At 33.6% G+C, this 20,888-nt stretch overlaps 1 protein-coding gene across 2 annotated transcripts; it reads right to left on the bottom strand.

Annotated features, from left to right (window-relative positions):
• Positions 1-233: 233 nt before the first annotated feature.
• Positions 234-19,742, bottom strand: LOC106459063 (superoxide dismutase [Mn], mitochondrial-like). Of its 2 annotated transcripts, XM_013918639.2 has the most exons (5): positions 19,633-19,742; positions 13,105-13,301; positions 9,961-10,077; positions 6,093-6,272; positions 234-580 (listed from the first exon to the last, which is right to left on the bottom strand). In XM_013918639.2, the coding sequence occupies exons 1-5, from the start codon at positions 19,671-19,673 to the stop codon at positions 438-440; spliced, it is 678 nt and encodes a 225-aa protein (XP_013774093.1). In that variant the 5' UTR covers positions 19,674-19,742; the 3' UTR covers positions 234-437. The 2 variants fall into 2 exon arrangements, with proteins under 2 accessions (XP_013774093.1, XP_022241157.1); XM_022385449.1 differs by lacking the exon at positions 9,961-10,077.
• Between the last annotated feature and the right edge of the window lie 1,146 nt (positions 19,743-20,888).

Genomic DNA, 20,888 nt, shown 5'->3' with positions numbered 1-20,888 from the left:
ATTTGGAAAAACTATAATCCATAAGGTTAAAAATATATATTACTTACAAATCAGGGAACTGCAATTCCACTGTCTGAGACATGAGTGATATAACATGAAATTCTATTTAAAGAGAAGTCACAGATATAGTGAATCCAGCAAATCTCTTCCTACTGTCAAAATATCCTGACAATTTGTTTAATGTTCTTCTTATATCAAGGAAAATTCCTTTTTAATAAACACAACACACATCATAAGTGTTTACAAACAAAACTGATTTATTTGCCTAGCTCAAGAAAAAAAGATGTTATTTTACAGTCCTCTTGGAAATTTCATTCTACTTAACTTGTAAGGCAAGTGATTATCAGCAGTATTAGGCAAGTGAATAAAGCTATATTCAATAATCTGAAAAATACTGATATCTAGATTCCTCAATTATGTCTTCACATCCCACTGTTTTATTTGGCTGCATCCAGCCTTTCAGACACATCCTTCCAATTGACAACATTCCACACAGCTTTTACATAATCAGGTCTGACATTCTTATACTGCAGGTAATAAGCATGTTCCCAAACATCTATCCCAAACAAAGGGATTAGGCCTAAAAAAACAAAAACATGTAATTATAAGTATGTTACACATATCCTTCCCAGACATGCACTTTGATTAAGGTAGCTCAATATACACAACTATAAAAACCTTATATGACAAGATATTAGAAATGTAAGATTGAGGTCCAGTTGTTGTATGTCCTGTTCAGTTATTCAACATTTAAATAAACCAGTAAAATGGGAATTTACATTTAATAAAATTGCAGTGATTAATGAAGAAAAACTAAATAGTATATACAATGTGAATTCTACAGTTTACCTTGTACAAAAATACAATGTAGCAAAACTTTCAGATATATTCCAACTGCTTTTATGTACTAATCAACAAGATAAGTGGGGAATTTTAGTTCAAGTTTTGATTTATTAGATATAGGTGTATATCTAAAGCTAAGTACTCATACACTCCACATGAAACAGTTTTCAGATTTGAAAATCTTTATTAAGTTTAATTACAACTCCTTATCTATATTATACTTTAATTTTGAAAAACTTAAATAACTGGAACATATCAAAAGTTAACATTTTCTTGAACTGAAAATGTATTTTTGATAGATACCTCCTCTCACAAAAAGCTTACTGCCCTCCATCAGTGAAAATTTTTGCTCACCACAATCCTTGATGTTGCCACTTATCTCTGCTTACTAACATGCAAATTATTATGCAGCAACCATCCACCAACAGGAGTGTGACCCTACCCCTATCTTAATTAGTGGAATCTCTAATCATGTAGCTGTTAACCACTTCAAGATTGGTCACATCACACCAGAAGTGGGGAGGATGGGTGGGTGGGAAATGAGTCTGGAGGTAAGTATCTATCAGAAATACATTTTTAGTTTAGGAAAATGTTAACTTCCAACATAGTATCTTAACTCTTTTCACAAAAAGCTAGGATCCCCCTTGAGAAAGCACTAAGGAAAACCATGGGATGTGGAAAGGAACTAAAAATAACACCCATGGGAGACCACACCACTTCTGAGCCAAGTATACTCTTCACTTGTTAGTAATATGTAAAGTGGTTAGGATGTAATAGACTGTAAATGAGAGTACAACCTCAACCAACACCATAGCAACATCTGGAATTGTACATAAGTTCCGCAGTAGGAAGAGGGTCCTAAATCTTTCACTTCAGGAATTGGTACCAGCAGGGAAGAGGAGTTTCAGCTACAACCAACACCAGAAGTACTGGAAACCGATATCCAGTGGATGGTAGGAAGAGGGATGGCTATATGGTGTGCATCTCCTGTCTAAAACTTAGTGGCATTGGAGATTTATTGTCCTGTCTGTGGTAGGAGGTTAACCATCCAAACACATGTGAGGACTTATGAGGCTGGTCTGACTCCAACCAATACCTGATCCCTGGAAACTGACATCCGGACAGTTTCTAGGAAGGAGGGTGTCTCAGCTGGAGAGGAAAACTGAAATATATGGTGGAGTGCTACATACAATATCTGGCGACATCTGGAATTGTAAATCAGGTCTGCAATAGGAAGGGCAACATGCCATCTATGTGCAGAATGCCACCGCCATATTCTCAACTGAGTGGTATTGTGCACACTCAGGAGGACAGGCCTCCATGGTTCACTACCCCAATGGCTAGGAACTGGTAAATGGCAAGGACTCCACTAGAAGAAGGAGGGAAAAAGTGTGTTAAAAAGTTAAGAGGACTGCAGCACCAGAGATGGTGCAATTTGTGACTATGATACCGTATTTTGAAAAGCAGAGTTATCACGGGAGAGGTGAGGATTTCACAGAAGAAACAAATGGACTCTGGAACCACAGTAGGGAGCAGTACATGTCATATACCATTGGAGAGCCCTGACTTGGCAAAGGAGACAGGCAAGATTGGAACAGTTGTAAAGGTGGGCAATGGAAGGAAGAGAAGAGAACATAGGAACTAAAGAAGCATAAATGTGGTGAAGAACAATTGTGAACACATTATAATGACAATGTTTGCACGCTAACAAAAGCAAGAATAGGGAATTCATGGAAAGGTGATATAACGAATACAAAGAAAAAGTTCCAATGGAGGGTGGGGAAGAGCATGGAGGAACACATACAGGTGCTAATCAGGGCGGGGAGGACAGGAAAAGCAAAAGGAATGAAACAACATGGATAAGACTGGCAACTGGAAAACACAAGCAAAGTTGGTAAACCAAAACATTGCAGACAATGCTGCCTTATAGCCCACAACAGAAACCAAAAGTCAAGGCAAAAAGGATGGCATGTGAGGAACTGTAGGATGGGAAAGATGATAACTCCGTAGGAGAGACCAATAGCAGTATATGTACCATGTACCTTGGTAAACCACCGTGGAGGAAGGAGGAATGGGACAGGGAACAAAGGAAGCTATACATGAAAGTCCAGCCCTTCAGGTGAGGGATCAGATGAAGCCACAGATAGCAGGTATGGATGGATGATGGATGTGTCAAACAGAGAAGTGTCAGAGAGAAAGGGAACGCGACACCAAAAGCCGGTCCTGCAGTAGAAACCACGTGTGGGCCAGCCAATACACAGCCACCAGCAGAACACTACACTGAGTGGTCTTAACTATGGCAAGGACTTGTGAAAGGAGACGAAGGGGAGGATATGTATATAGGTACCAACCTGACTGAGAGTATCAACTGCTCACACCATAGTATAAAGAACAAAAGACCAAAATTGGGGAAATGGTATATTGGGAAGAGTGTCTAAAGCATCCAAACCTGGGACACCCCACAGAGCACATAAAACCCGAAAAACATGAGGATCTGAAAACCACTCTACAGGGAGAATCTGGTTGGAACAAGATAACCGATCCATGACCAGATTTGATGGCAGTGGGCCAACACAGAAGATACAATATTTTAAAAAAGAGGCTTGTTGACCGAGTGCCCCTTGCCCAGTGATGTATGAGACTACCATAGAAATATTGGAGTGTACTATCACCAACTGGCCCCAAAGAGACTGAAGAAAACCTGGCAAATAGCAAGAAGTTCCAAGAGACTGACGTGGAGAGGGGACATAAAAAGAGACCATTGCCCTGAAACCTCCAGAGTGTCAAGATACACCCTCCAACCAGAAAGAGAAGCATCCATAAAAGGTGACATTCCAGACAAGGAGGAGGAAAAAAAAAGATCACCCACTGTAGTATTTTTCTGACCCAACCACCAGGCGAAGTCGATCTATAAGGGAGAGGGAAGGATAAGAAGGGCATCTAAAGGATCCTGAACAAGGCTCCATTGGGCTATCAAACCCATTGATGATGAAGCATTAGGGCACGACCAAGAGCATTGAGAGAAGACCATGTTCCCAAAAAATAGAGAACCTTTCATGCATTAGGATAAGGAGAGGATGAGATGCTGCATACAAGACATTCTACAGCTTGCAAGTGAAGTGGAGCAGGTAGGGTCTGATGGAGGAGAAAGTTTCAAACATCCTGAGATGAACCAAAAATTGTGTGGGTGTGAGTAAAAACTTTTCTACTTTGACAAGCCAACCTACCATGACAACATCCTAGAGAAGAAACTGACCATGTAGGACTGAGTCATTTTGTGAGGAGGCAAGAAGCAGCCAGACATCTATACAATGGTGGAAATGAAGGCTCCTGATATGAATCACGTGAGGTGGGTAAAACAAAAGCAGGATCCTGAGGAGGAGTGATGGAATTGGGATTGTGAGACAATGGGGGAGGTGAATGGAAGTAGAGGACCAGACTTACTGAAATGACTGTCAGAACCCATGGACCAACTGCCAAGGATTTCCACATGTGAGCAAATTGTAGGAGTCTGGCACCAACCAGCCCTGTTCCATGAAGGGTGGTCAGAGTTAGACGAATATGGAAAAAGGTACACAAATTATTAGGGTCCAATCCCCACTACGAGAGAAGCAACACCAAATGCTTTTGAGTCTATATAAGGGAAGTTGGAATGATGATAAGCGATAAGCAAAAGCATGTGGCATACAGACCCTTGAACACAAATGCTCCTTAAAATGACTAACCTAAACCCCAATATCCAGGAAAGTATGAAACACTAAATAATGACCCTAAAGCTCATCCCTAGAAGGACAGGGGTGGAACATAGGAAATGGGAGATAATGACAGAACATAATATACCTGAAAAATCAAATCCACCAAAAGGGAAAGAGGTCTGGGCAAGTCCCATGAAACAACACATGACTGAGAGGCATATTTGGGAGGGGGGGGGAGGCTGTTCAAATTCCTGATCACTGAAAAGCATAATAGGACAATCATCAGTTTGTTCTGATTGTTGCATGAAACTGGTCTACTCCCAACGGACCAGAGCCGTCAATTCGTGGGCCAAGAATCATGGTTCCAACCCAATGGACATGGTCAGCAATTCCACTGCTGGAGTAACAGCAGTTATAGTCATGACCACCCAAGTGCATAACTCACAAAATTGAGAGAGAAGAGAAAATAAATAAAATAATTCATAATGCTCCACAAAAAATAACAAAAACGGTAAAGAACAATTTACCTGAAGTAGAAAAATTAAGAAAGTAAAATCTTGTGGATCAATTAATCAAAACCTCGAGCAAAAACACATCTATTAAATAAGATAGCCAATCGAGAAGTGGTTAATACCTGCAAGATTAGTGAGGGCACTAGTTACAATAGGGGTAGTGAAGGGTTGCTGCATAATCATTTGTACGTTGGTATGCAGAGATAAGTGGGAGTATGAAGGCTAGTTGTGAGTGAACATTTGCACCAGTAGAGGGCAGTATAAGTCAAGATATTTTCGAAATGGTACATTTAAGTATTTTACCCTCAACAAAGGTTTTACTTGTTGTTAAACAAATGTTTAAACAACTCTATTCAATCAAGATATTATGTTGGAATTCATAATTATTGTTACCCACTCCAAACAGAGACACACGCACAAATAAATACAATTAAAACTTTCCCACAGAGTACATAAAGGCATGACTGTACAGTATTGATCAAACCTAAAATCAGTTCTCTCTCAGAAGCAGGGAATTGCTCTTTTATAAATTTCAGTCTTCTAGTCTTACTTTAGAGGCAGATTTGTCATAAACGTATTACCTTTCAACTAAAATATTTTTGTCACCTAGTGAGTTTGATGGACCCAAGGAACAGTGTTAATTAACAAAAAAGTCTGCCCATCATAAGTAAAGATGAAAATTTATTAAAACTAAATTTTTCTATAGCAGAAATGTCATGTTGGGTCATTATCAGCAAATTACTTTAGTGAACCAATAATGAATCACACAAATATCATACGTTGAGCAAAAAAATCTTTAAGCTTCACTTAAATATTATACATGCACAGTTGTAATAATGTTTAACTTTAGTATTTTCTGACATTTAATTTTTAAAATTCTGTTCCATAATTTTGGTAATTTGGAGATTTCTATTCTACAGCTTAGACTAAAATGAGTAGTATGTACAGATTCATTCATAAAATGAAAGCCAACTAACAAGATATTTAAGTTTACATTTGCGGAGTGCATTTGTTTCTAAAAATTCAGACACTGTTTTCATACCAGTGGTAGCCTGAAGTGGATCTTGATTAGCACAAGTTGCAACTTGTAACCTATTGGTTGTTCCATTGAAGCCGAGCCAAGCCCATCCTGACCCTTGAACACCCACAGCTGCTGCAGACAGCTGGGTCTTCATGTTTTCAAAACTTCCAAAATCAGCCTTGATTAACTGCATTAAATCACCTACAAAATAACCAAGAACAATAGAAAGTAACATACATTATGCTGGTGGTTAAAACTACAGTTACTAATGCAATAATTCACGATATTCTGAAGTTTTTAACACTTAATTTTCAAAATGATATGCATCATGAATAATTTTTGTTTTTAACCTCAGAAATACATTAATACACATATTACACACAGTAAGTTCAAAACAATCATAACATATTGCCGTGCTTCAAACAAAATGTAGATTTCTTATGGAACTAGTCAAACCATCATTATGGCTATATAATTTTACTCTATATTACAAGGAGGTTTAGATGGTTGAAAACATCACAAAAAAATTAGTTGTTAAAGAAAAAAAACAGAATTGTCTGAAAGTCCATCATCATTAATAGCAGCATAGATTATGGACCTGTTATACATAATATATACTATTTCTCAAAAGTATTTTAATGTAAATGTAACACTTTCATAACATTAGAAAATTAAAAAGGCAATAAAAAAACAGTAAAACAAAAACTTAACACAGTAAAATAAAAAAAGGAGTTCAATATTTTAAACTTATTCTGCTTGTACTACTATTCCATATTGTTATTCACATTAAATTACTTTGGTTAAAAAAGTATTTATTATTGAGTTACCATGAGATATCTTCCATTTTAAAATAAAATCACATTAGTAAGCCTATAAAACCTTTGTATTTATTAATATGAAGCCAGGTAGGTGAACTTAAAGGAAGCATAAAAAATTTATTAGATGGGTGATTAGTTTGAAATTAATTTTACTTAATTGAAGCTCTGGCAGAATTATGCTTCAAAATTCAGTATTACCACTGCCATGTAGTGATATAATGAACTGTCTTATCAGGCAGAAACTGCCTGGTGTATCTAATTCTATTTAATAATAAGTAATGACTAGCCTAAAGACTGACGCATTAAATATTGTTATCAGTATGCAAAAAACTGTAAAGTTTCAAATCTTCCAAAGTTAGGACAACTGAATTTAAACAAGTTTCACATTTACTTTAATTTGTTACACCAGCCTACTAAATTCAACTGTAACTGGTGTTTCAAATTATCCAAGATGAGGTGGATGTATAATTAAATATCCTAGTTATTTACTGGGTTTTATTTTTCAAAATGATCTGAATGTTTGATGTTATTCACAGGAAAACCTAAGAAATCAGAAAAATCTTTTTTAAGAGAACTTTTCTTATGACAGCATTTTATTTTATTGTAATTGTATTTCATGTTTATAGTTTTAATGGTCAGATCAATGCAGATTTTGAGGAGAAAATGTGGTAGTATATTTAGCAGCCCCCAAATCCCAGGCCAATTTTTCTCAGATTTATCCATGACCCACTCATAAGCTTGAAAGGAGGTTATCCAAATAAATTTTATCCTGAATATGGATGTCGTTTATATACAGCCTATTCCATTCTTTCCTACCAATAATGTGCTTGGGATTACATATCTTTCAACCAAGACTGAATACTCTGATTTGTTTCATTACTCTATTGCACATGTTGTTCATATTGGATGTTCAGCAAGCAGAGAACTTCAATCTTTATCTATATTAGATCTTATCAATCCAGGTCATATTTGTACAGAAAGTAGAAAATTAAAGGTTAAAGTTATGGTTGACTATGACAAGTATGCAATTCATGTCACTAAGAAATGTGATTTAAGCAGATTTTAAAATTTAGTAAAAAAAAAGTAGGTTGTTCTCAAATCTGGCTTTAATATTATGTTCCACATTAAGAAAATAGAAAGATTTATAGAGCAAAAAAGAAATAGGCTTTAACAAGTTTAATGATGATTAATATACTTTAACTTAAAATGAAAGTATGCAGTTGCAAGAGCCAATCCTTGATAAGTTGGGATTCAAGGGGAAATATTTTGAAAGCAGCTTCATTTAATAGGAAGTAATATTTTGTACTTATATTAACAGTCTTTTTGAATGTAAATTGTACTTAAACAAACGTATTCTTATGTATATTGTTTCAAAATGTTGATGTTGGAATCAGTGGAAACTGCTGACTGTTTTGATAAGTGATATACATAGCCACATTTTCAATCAAAGGTATATGTTCCACAACTTCTCGTCTCTGCACAGCCCATTACGCACTTCCTCGTAAGGAAATCTATAGCTTTCCCAACCAAGATCACCTGTTGGCATAGTAACGAGCCATTCCGGCATGCTCAATGTTCTTTTACTGAACACAATTACTTTTTCCGTAAGGAGAAATATTAAGTCATAATTGAAACTTTTCTAGTAATTAAATAATGTTTTATTTATATTCTCATAGATTATTTCAACTCAAACATAATTAATGATAAAAGAATATGCTTTGTTTAAAGTAAGCATTCATATAATAATAACTGCTGTTCAGAGTAAGTGAAACTAAAAATCAACCTCGCCATCAGTATAGCTAATCAGATATACTTTTCTTACATTTCTACTTATAAAGATTAGAATGCAGTGTTTTATCAGTTGGGTAACCTTACTGTAAGCCTAATAATATCTCACATGGATCACAAGAGATTTGGGTCAATCCTAAATACAAATTCTAAGCTAACAAAGCAAAAAGAACTTTTAAAATATAGCATAATAATAAACAGCAAATGAAAATAAAATATAATGATAGTTGATATACTAACTAGTATAAACAATATAATTAAGGAATGCAATAATAAACAAAAATAGCATAACATACTTAGAAAACTTACAAACACCAGTTCTTGTCTTGAACCATAGTCACAGATGTATATTTGTTTGGAGTCTTGCTTTCTAACAGTGCACTTTACCAAAGAAAATGCATTACTGTACCTCTACTATATAATGTCAGTGGATATATTAACTATGACAATTAATGGCATATTTTTCAGTTTATACTATGTCGGGTTGATAGCATTAACTGTCCCATGGCTCAAACATAATTCAGTGTTTATGCAGATACAGAATAAAAAATAGAAATAATAGTCGACATGATCTTTATAATATAACAATATTAAATTTAATAAAAAACACACTAGCTGAACTATCTAGTTTGTCCAAAAACTTATCACCAATCTGACTCTCCCCTGAAACAAAACCTCAGAGGTGGCTACAGGGATATGAACCTGGATATTTATTGTTCTATGGGAGGGAGTGCCTCACTGGTGAGCTGCCACTGGTTGAAATCTGATGGCTCAAGTATTCTTCTGATAAAATCATAGCCTTTCAGCAATAATACATCTAATCTATACTGGTTAAATTGGCTCCAAAAGACCTATTGGATTGTAGCTTTTTTACACTGATGCTTAAGGGAAAAGTTCGATTTTAAGAGCTCTACAGGATTGTGTCAAAACATAAAATTCAACAAAAATGTGTTCACTTCAGTCTAAGTGAGATAACCTGAGATGATAGTTAACATTGCTCCATAGAATGGTCAGAATAAAGTTATGAACTTGTCTTGTATCCTCCTGGGTCAGTTGTTAAAGTGTGTATGTGTACGTTTTAACCAAAAGTCATGGGTTCAAGTCAGAGTCATGATAAATTTCTTAACATCATGAACAGTTAGTGTTTTGGGGTAATATAGATTGGACAAACAAAGTGTATAAATACAAATTAGGAAAACTACTTTCCTTATCAAACACACAACTTGCACTTAAGACAAATTCAAAAAGGATACATTTTTCATGTATGAAACAAACACCCTTACCATCTGGTTCACCTCCTCCATTTGGTGACAAATTTTGCCAGAAGATGGAGTGGTTTATGTGACCTCCTCCATTAAATTTCAAAGCAGGTTGTAAAGCAATTATACTCGATGTGTCACCTACAAGACAAAATATTACCATTAATCTTTAACTTCTTTTGTACCTACATGTACAGTTTTAACCCGATTTGCATGCACATTTGTGATATAGTATATTATATAAATTTTCAAGTGAAGGTTTCATCTTTATCAATGGACAGAAAAATAAACAGCACCTATTATAAAAAAATATTAAAAATGTATTTTAATATAGGAAGTGCATTATATGTACACAAGTCAATTTACATAAATGAAGCAACAAACTTTTAGTGAGCATGATAGCAGGAAAATATTCTTTCCAAAATCACAAATTTTTACCATACACTCAAACAAGGATCTTAAAAATTCTTCCCCTATTTTTCACTGTCTGACTGATTGACATCAGTAAGGCTACAATGACAAAACTCAGTAGTCATTATACAGTTTCTTTCCTATTTTTCTATTTCCCTTTTTTTTTTTCTTCCCAGTGTTTGTCCTGTTCCCTTTGTCTCCTTTTCCATCACCCAAAATTTCTTACACATTTTATACTCTCAAAATGTCCTTATTTTCCAAACACGTGTTTGGAAAAAAGTTTACCCCTTGGCATGTTAATGTAAACTGGAAATAAAGATCAAAGGTGGAAATTAAGTAAATCCTCATCATTGTATTACAATCATATAGCAGCATATCAATAGTGGTTTATAATATATATATATAAAACTGATCATACTTCATTACATAACATGTAACATATAAAAGTGTAACATACACAAACGTAATTGCTTTCATAGTGCTTAGTTTCACAGGTTTAATTTCAGTAAAATATGGTAAAATGTTAAGTGATAAAAATAAGAGCAATTGGTCTAAATCTTAAACTACTTTCTATAAAGTTTTGAAATCAATTATATAGCATACTTTTATAAGTGACCATGATGAAAGTACTCAACAAAGTTTTATAATTCTGATATATCATTAAAAAAAATTTGAGATTGCCATGTTAAAAAAAAAAAGTTTAGAGATGATGGAAATTTACCAGCCTAATAGTGTGTTCTATGTTGGAATCTATCACTTTAAGAAAAGCAATTGGAAAATTGGCAGTACATTTCAGTAACATTTTCTGCAACATTAATTTGTAAGGATTTTCATACTTTATATAACTAGGATTTTGTTTTTGGATGAGAAGGCAGTTAGGTTTGTGCATTGTGACTTTCAGCCTGTCTGATAAGGTGTCCATACAAGATTAATTGCAAAGCTTAAATATTATGGAATTACTGAATTTCTTTTTCAAAATGATTCAAAAATGTGGTTTGTGGTACAGGAGGGAATATCCTTTTCAGAAAAAAAAAATTTGCCACATTTGTCATCCATTCGCTAAGTTAATAAATTGAATGTGCACTGGGGTATATTATTTTCAAATTTGCTTATCATACTGAAATGCTAAGGAAGGCAGATTCTGTTAAAAATATTCAACTCACAGAGATCTCAGTCTTAAGTGAGAATGAAAATGAATTTCAAAATTGAGAACAGCAGAATATTGAACTTAGATTATGGAAATTTAGTTAAGCCAGGCTTAAAAACACTTTTGTTTGCTGTAATCTGACCAACTGTCTGAACTTAGGCCAGCTGAGAGATTTTGTGACATTATAGTCTGGGAAATTTTATTTTCACCAATTTCTGGCATATTATGGTTAGAACATTTTTTTCTCTGAAATTCATGTAGTCCGCAACAATGTTAGAAGACATTACCTGATTACAAATCGACAGCTCTATGCATCGAGATTTGACAACATGGCTTATCTTGTCCCCATGACCCTTCATGTTAAACTAATTAATACACGACCTAGCAGAGGAGAATTTACTATTAATGAGCATACATCAACAACATTGTGAACACAAGTCTGTTCAGTGTATCTGTCTCTATGGATCAAAAACATTAATTCTGATTGGAAACTTATCTGGAGGGAAGTACTTGTTGATCTACTAGGCAAATGAGATGAAACAGAAGAACCATAAAATTGTTGGCAAAAGTTAATTAAACTATGTTGATCAAGGTTGATATCCACCAGCAAGTGTTGCGAAAGAATTTGAAATTTTTGTAATTCTCTTCATAGAATAAATGTTGATAGTATTTGTATTCATGGTTTAACACGTTATGTTTTAGCTGATGACAGAACTAGTGATATTTATGAAATTTCTTTTGCCAACCAATTTGAAAAAAATAAAAATACTTACTTATCCACATTTTAAATTAGATTTGGGTTATAGAAAACTAAAATATTTTTAAGCCTGGCCTTAAGTGTTTTGTAGAACTAAAACATACAAATGTAATTCTTGATAAATGCCTGAAACATTATGCTGAATGATTGGCTGTGATAAAAAAAAAAAACGAATTATAAAAGTTATATGATTTATCTTTAAAATTTTAACTTATACACAAAAAAAGAAACACAGGGAATCAACAGAATGAGCTTATAATTTGATAATGAAACTTTGGAATTGTTTTCTATGGATTATACAAAACTAGAGGAGACTTGGTTCAGGTGTTTAACTCCTTAAACCTGAGCAGACACTACCAGCATCTGGCCAAAAACCTTTTACTTACCCATCAGACGGTGACAGCATCGGATAACATTTACGTCTCTTTGGCTTAAAAGTAATCCAAATCGTGTTATTATCAACAAAATGGAGAAACATGTTATAAAGTATGGTGATAATTATTATGAAATCATGAAAATAATTCCAGCAGAACGTGCAAAAAATTATGGTTTAAAAGAGTAAAATGGTCTGATATCAGACCTAATGGTTCACACCTGCTCCATTTTATTTGGGACATAACAGTTATTTATGTTGTGAATATTGGAGCAGGAACCATTTTAGCTGATACATGGCGAAAAAGAACTTTTGACTGGATGCTGTGATTAGTTGCTTTGATTGGTGGAGAAGTTGCTAGGTCAAATGGCCTTCTGACACCTTGTTCATTCTTACAAAAATGAACAAATATTTCTATTAGATTAACAATAAACTACAAATATATAATTCTTTACAATTAATATATAAAAAACTGCTTACTTTTGGCTTGAGCTTCAGCCAGTTTATCCTCTGCTATGTTAAGATTGTTTACATATGTTGCATGATGCTTTTGATGATGAAGCCGCATTATTTCAGCAGAAATCACTGGTTCCAGAGCATTGTAGTCATATGGAAGATCTGGAAGTGTGTGTTTTGCACAATGTTGGCTACAACCAGCTGCTACCAATCGAAAGCCACTAAGAAATAGAACATTCATAAATCATGTCACTAACAAGATAAGTTTAGAGTGTCTCTAGTCTGAATGCGTGCTTTGATAACCATAGCTCTATAAATTCATTCAATTACAGTAATTTTATTGCTTCTACTTTAATCATTGTTGTAAGTTACTTTCATATTTCTATTATGTTCATAATTACTTTAATAATCATTCATTAGAAAGTTCAAAATTATAAGAACAAAATATTTTCCACTCAACATGTCTTGGTAAAAACCTGTGTATAATGCCTTGATGCAATTTATTTCAATCTTTTATAAGAACACAAATCCACAATTTATTTATTCATTCAGCTGTTTTTCAATCTTACTTATTTAATATATCTTTCTTAAATTGCAAATAACAACAGTTTAATATAATACTGACAATGAGGAGTCATTTGCTCCTTCATGGCTGTCCATACACACACAACCCTAAAAAAAGCAAAATTTTAAATTCATCTTGTAATTTTCAGGAAATCTTCAATTCCCTTTTGACCTCTTGTAAGATTTTGGTTTCCACAACAACCAATAGCAACTCATTCCATAGACTACCCAGTTATCAAAACAAAACAATCTTAACTAAAGCCCAACCCACTTTTTACAAAACTCAAAATTGTCTCCTCTCATCCTATTGTTTTCAGGAAACAGCACAAAGAAATCAGAGGACTTTATCCTATCAATCCCCCCCAATAATCTTAGAAACTTCAATAAAATTACCCCTCACCCTTTTCTCAAGGGAAACTAAGATAAAAAAAATCTCAACCCATCACTTAAGACAACCATTCCATCCCTAAAATCCCCTTAGCAGTTCTCATCCAAACCCCTTGAAATAAATTAATATCCCTTTCTTATCATAATTTTGATCAAAGCAAGATACCTACAATGATCATACTAAACATTAACCCAGTAATCAATCAAGTGAATTTAACACACCTTTCAAATTAAGTGTATGAAAAGTCATAAAACTGAAACTTGTAGTTAGAATGCACTGATTCATCAGTTAGGTACCTTTGCTGTTAATGATAAGGAGGTCAAAACTGTACACAATATTCTATGAGAGACCTAACAACTGAAGTGTACTGAGATAATTATCTGATTTTACTTATAATAAATGTCAATAAACATACTTTAAAATTATATTACTTTATACTAGCAACAGAGTACTGTCTTGATGGCTTAACTACAACTATGCCACCATATTTTTCTTTAGACATGCTATTGAGTGATTTCTTCTCTACATTGAACATGTGATCTAAATTATGATAATCCAAAGGCATTACACTGCATTTACTATATTTGAAGGCCATTTTCCAATTATTTGTCCAACTCAACAATTTACCAAAGTAATTTTGCAGTAACTCAACATTCTCAATACAGATACAAATGTCCAATAGTTTAATGTTATCAGCAAACTGTGTAATTTATTCCATATGCCCCTTTCAATATAATTGATTTAAATAAAAAAACTCAAATGCCAAAGCACTAAGCCTTGAGGTACTCCATTTACAAACTTCCAATTTGACTGAACTCTATTAATATATTTGATTTTCTCATTCGGGTAAGGCAAGGGGCCTGATGGCTCTTTGAGACTGTCTCATCCAATAAATTGAATTAAATGTTTATTAAACCTTTCCTTAAACCCAAGCATGGATATGATTTTGAGCTACAATAAACTAATTAAGAAGTATGTGGAAAAAAACTATCTGTAGTTAATTTTTACAATTTTGTTTTATTGAATGAAATGCTTCTTGGACAGAGACTTGTGGCAAACAAAAAATGGATCTGAAATGCTATTTTTACACACCTTTGATTTAGGTCCACAATAGACAAATTAAGAGGTATGCAGAAATAGAAAAAAGTCTAGAGTTAACTTGATTTATATAACATCTTATCTGAAGATGACTGTCACTCTGCTAAAGTTTACATTTGTGCTCCCTTGCCTTACCATTCTCATCATTAAGTACAAAAAAAGATAATGCATCAACACTATGAATTCCCTTAACAATCTTAAACACCTCAATTAGACCATTTCCAGATTCTGTTTTAAATAACAACTTCAGAAATTTTAATGTGTCCTTCTATGACACACTTTTCATCCCAGTAGCCCTCCTTTAAAACTTTTATAAAAATTCAATATAGTTCTTAGGACAAAAAGACTGAATGCGATATTCCATACAAGTCCTAACCAGTGACCTATAGTATACAATAAAATCATAACTTATTAAGATTTATTCTCAACATTTCTCTGAATACAACAGGAAATCCTATTTGCCCTACCTCTAGAAATAACAAACTGCTGTGTTGGCTTAAAAGAATGATAAACCAAAACACCAATACCATTTTCTTCCAAAACACTGTTAAGGTTAGTCTCATCAAAATTATAATTTAAATAACACATTTCCTTACATTTATTACAATTAAAAACCATCTGCCATTTATTTTCAAAGCATTTTTTTTTTTTTTGTAAGACTTTCAAAAAGGTTTTCCACCTTCAATTTAATATAATAGGCCAATAATTATCTGGACAATTCTTATCAGCTCGTTTGTGAAGTGAGAGACACATTTTTCAATTATCCAATGTCCTGATTGATTAACTCTCTTGTTCTTCCATCAAAGCAATCAATTTAAACTTCTTAAATTCATAATGCTCTTTTTTAATTTTTATCCCCGATACTCTTTTTCAGCCAACATGGTATTTTACTTGCAGCCACCCTTTTTTTTCTCTAAGGATCATGTTTACATTGAATAGTTAAAAATTTTCCACATTTGATCAGTATTTTCAATTTATTCAGTTGCTCAAGTCATAACACATAATTCATGTTGCACCCCTTCAAAGTTAGCTTTTTTTAAAATTGTAACCAAAATCTCATTATTCCCGGTCCCCATGTGCAGTAAAACACCAAACCTAATTAAGCAATGATCACTTTCACCAAAATGTCCCCAATTCTCCACCCTCTTAAACATTTCCATATGAGAAGTTAATATCTAAAATAGCATTGTTTGTAGTAGGTTTTCTGACCAATTGATGAAGAAAACCATCCTAAACAGTTTTTAAAAACCTGTCTCCTTCATGGTTTGTCTCTTAAAACCTCCAAATCGATCTACTTAAAATGAAAATCCTCCATAACCCTAACCATGTTTACAGCTGATATCTTTAATATTATTGTTAAATTTCAAACAAATTGTATCAGTTTTATGTGGTAATCTGTAACAAATTCAACTCAAAGTCTTCTCCCCTATATCCAGGAACCCAAACACATTCAACCTCCTTGTATCATCTTAGATACCCTGAACATCAACTGGATGTAATTCAAAATTTACATCTAAAGCCACTCCCACTCCTTTTCTTTAATCTATTTAAGCAACCTAAAATGCTGTACATCAAAGAAATCTCTGCCATCAAAATTGTCTACATCTAACTGTGTTTCAGTTATTCCCATAATATCAAAAGTTTCCATTCTGAATACTCTAAAGTTACCTAATTATTTCTTATACTTCTAGTATTACAACAGTAACAATTTAGCCTACTTTCAAAATTATTTCTGTATTATGTCCCTACACTACATTTTCTCTACATCTAACTCTGGCTCTTACCGTTATCTGTTCCCGTTTTAACCCATTCACTGTAGCTGGGACATATTTCCCAGTGCTCACACCCTCTCAAAATGCGACAAATGTTTCCCACTATAAATTCTGTTTATGCCTTCCTCTGCTGGGTCCAGGTTCATCATCTTGACTATCATCACTAGATGGAGAGCTAGCATCCTCTCGTCTCATTGCCTCTTCATCATCACGCATTTGAACATCACTTGACTCACTTTCACTATGTTCTAAGCTATCCGAGTCAAGCGCACCAAGCATGTTTACAATGTAATCAGGGTTACTACTTGCCACTCTAGTGATGTGGGCACAATCAGCATGCAGTTGTCGTACACTCCACTTAGGCATCTTGTTGGTTACTGAAGAGCCAAGTGGAAAATGTTGAGGGAAACCATATATCAACATTAGGTGGGATGACAATAAATACTTTCCAACTCATTTTACTCCCATACGTCACACACACAACAATTTTGAATGATAATAGGAAACATCTTTCCCAGTCGCAGTCTGAGGGGGTGGAAGCATTGGGAAATATACATCCCAGCCGCATTGAAAGGGTTAAAGACCCTTTACAATTTGTCCCACTAGAAAAGACTAATTGGAATTTCCATTGCAAATCTTTCTCTCCCTTTACAAGTAACAGTAAAATTAGCAACTGTCAAATCCTCAGGCCACTGTCTATTGACCTGTCCATATATTTCCAGTATCTCCTATCTGTTAGTTTAAACTTCTTAAATTATTTATCCCTGATTTTCTCTTTTATGTTCTTAGAATGCACTATAGAGTTTAGCAATTAGCAGAATTTATTGTTAATTAATTCTTGGGTTCATTTATTGATAACATTCAACTATCACAATCCATCATGGGTGTCGGGTTAGTATCATCACCCTTTTTGTCACCATACTGTGGCCATTCATACAAACAGTCCTAATCACTTTTAAACTGTTCAATCTTTCTTGTTTCCAAAGTTACATGTCCATGTTAATGAGAACATGGTGGACTCACTGGAACATGTAAATGGATATGTCTGGTAAATTTAATCATTTTTCACCCAAATATTTTTTGATTGTTTTCAAATAGTGATAAAATAGTCTTATATTAGTGTATGAAGTTATACAATTAAATTTTATCAAGAATATAACTGTAATCTTTGTGAATGCAGTTTCAAATGCCTACAAGTCTGAAATAATGAACTGTGCGCAATTATGTATCTGTGCCATGTGAAGAAAATTTGGAATATATTTAAAAATTAAGAGACTGGTTACCTACTTATTATGAAAACTAGTGTTTCAATGTACAATGTGTAGTTTTTTTAAGCAAAAGTCATAAAAATAATTAAGATAGGAGGAACATCATGTGCCCTGTCATGTACTCTTGTAGTTTCAAAGTTCAGATGATCACCTAGTTAACTGTTTTTTGGATTCACTCAACTGTTAAGAACATCATAACTTCTTTTATAACTGAATATTCCAAATTATATGGAATGCACTTTTTGTGCTTTATACCAGTTCAATATTTTCTTCAAAATTCTATAAATTTAGAATATTTAGTAGTCCTTATTCATAAGATCATTATTTTTATTTCCAACTGTTTTAAAAAAAAGACATTTTCAAACTATCCTTTACTTAATATGAAGAACATTTTCAGGTGCAACAATTTAGAATTATTACTTTTTAATGCTAAACTGTTGTAAACGAAAATATATATACAACATAGTAAAAACAAGCTGAAAATATGATTGTTTTTTGGGAACCATACAAACTTTCACAGGAATACCAAATATTTGTTGCTGAAAATAAGCATTACTTTATGGTATTCATTATAAATAAGAAAAATATTAAATATACAGTCAGTAATATCAAGAAAAGACCATAGAATTGTTATGAAAAACTAGGATATTTATTACTATATAAACAAACTCATTGTTAAAAATAAATAACTCATAGCATTGTGACAGAGAACTGGGATATCTGACTTTAGTACATTATCACAAAATAAACTAGATCTTGATTAAAAACAACTGTCCTTAAATTTCATGTGATAAAAGTAGTAAAATTCTTGTCACAATGTATTATAAAGATATAGTTCAGAGAAAACAAATTCACTCTGATCTCAGGAAAACAGACAGTGATTTACTATTTGGTGAAAGAACTTGTGATGATACTAGATGATCTCTTTGTAGAAATTATAAAATTTGGGAAACACTGGTCTAAACCATTACTTTACCATAATTGTGTGTACAGGGTTTTCTCCAAGGGACACATCACTTGACAAGCTGTCATACTAAGCTTTTTACAAAACAGGTCATTAACAGGTTTATGTACAATAATTCTAGGGTGTTGCGTAGAAGAATTAAACGATATATAATTTTTTTATTGCTACACTAGTTAAACTTAAAGCATTTTTAATTTTTTTTAATACCAACTGAACTAATCACAAAATGTGTATGCTACAATCAGTCTTACTACTTACCTTACTGTAAATTATTTTAACAGAATAATAAACTTTATAATATAAAGCACAATACTTTGAGTATCTTATTCTTAACTTTTACTTTAAAGTTTACCTTTACTTTAGAAACTTGTGATTTAGTCTATTGTTTTATTTATTAAACAGTAAAGTAATAATTACATCATGATACAAGTTATTTACTATATATCTCTCTCTTAAATTTCATTTCCTTTATCTAGATTAACAAAATGGTAATTATACCATTTAAATATTTGCGAACTTCGTGCTACCAGCATCGTCATTTCCTAACTTCTTTTCCACAAACCTCTAAATGACCCGTTGATTCCACTTACCGACGAAAAGCCTGAACACAAAAGCAATAGATGTCGCTTTTAAAACCAATAATTTTAAGTTTCGAAAATGCTAACAGTCAAGTATAAATAATTTTTTTGGAACAATATACTTATTTTATACTCTTTAAGTCTTAGATAAGAGAAACTCAGACAGAAACTCGTTTTAGACGATCTGATCAAAATTTAACGAAAAGTAATCCTTTGTGTTGTTCGGTCACATAACAGATGATGACCAAACTTAATGAGAGATTTATTAGTAATGTAACTGATATCATCAGATGTTTCTGTCAGTAAACTTTATTCCTAATAGGGTTAAGATATTGTAAGAAGCTTTAAAAAATGAAACTCACGTATGTCTCTAAGTGGGAGAAGATGGCCTAATATATATATGTGTGTGTGTATAATCGAGGCTGATTTCAGCTCACATCTCACTCACATGAACCAAGACCACTCTCTACATCATAGGAGCGGGGAATCGCCGATAGGAAAGACAGCTGTTTATTTTAGACATCACTAGTAAAGCTACAACTAAGTTTCCAGCAAGAAAACACGTCTAGTGATCAATAAAAATGATATTGTCGCTATGTAGAGGTAGAGTTAGGAAAACGTAAGTTGTTTACTTGATAGATTTTCCGTCTTAACCCAAGCTGAAGAAAATATATATTTTACATATTGTTACGACAGCGGAGGTCACGTGACGCCGGTAACACGTCATGAGATTATCGAAGGATCGTGACTTTTCCTGGCAACTCTAGTCTTTTCCAGGCGCCCTTTGTTTTTGTATATAAGCCCGGCAAGTGCTTGCAGATAGATAGAGATATAGAGACAGATAATTCAGTCAAGCGAGCGGTAGTGACGGTAATATAAAGTGTGTGTTTTGTTATCGAGATTGCAAACGTATTGACTGTGGAAATTCTGTGTATTGCAAAGTTGTATTGAGAAAGAATAAACTACTGTTACGTCTCCGTTTGTTAGTTAATTTCCCGTAAATTCTCAATGCTGGAAACATCATCACACAGGGGAGATGATACAGCAGGAAAGGCTGCTACCTAGAAAGGCTGTTGGAACTGTAGAAAGCAAGGACTTATCAGGAGCCAGTGTAGGAAGAATATTACCAAGAAGTCAGCCTCAAGGAGACCAGTAGTGGTTGGTGTTGAGGGACAC

Source organism: Limulus polyphemus, unplaced genomic scaffold, assembly GCF_000517525.1.
Source record: "Limulus polyphemus unplaced genomic scaffold, Limulus_polyphemus-2.1.2 Scaffold553, whole genome shotgun sequence".
Taxonomy (NCBI): domain Eukaryota; kingdom Metazoa; phylum Arthropoda; class Merostomata; order Xiphosura; family Limulidae; genus Limulus; species Limulus polyphemus.
Note: the sequence above shows the minus strand (reverse complement) of the source record. Positions and strands in the feature narration are given on the sequence as shown.

Excerpts from the sequence above, each read along its gene's own strand:
- LOC106459063 (XM_013918639.2), bottom strand. The coding sequence starts at position 19,673 with ATGACGATGCTGGTAGCACGAAGTTCGCAAATATTTAAATG. Across the intron at positions 13,302-19,632 it reads AGTTCGCAAATATTTAAATG|TGGCTTTCGATTGGTAGCAG; the intron begins GTATAATTACCA and ends TCTATTTCTTAG. Across the intron at positions 10,078-13,104 it reads GGCTGAAGCTCAAGCCAAAA|GTGACACATCGAGTATAATT; the intron begins GTAAGCAGTTTT and ends TTTGTCTTGTAG.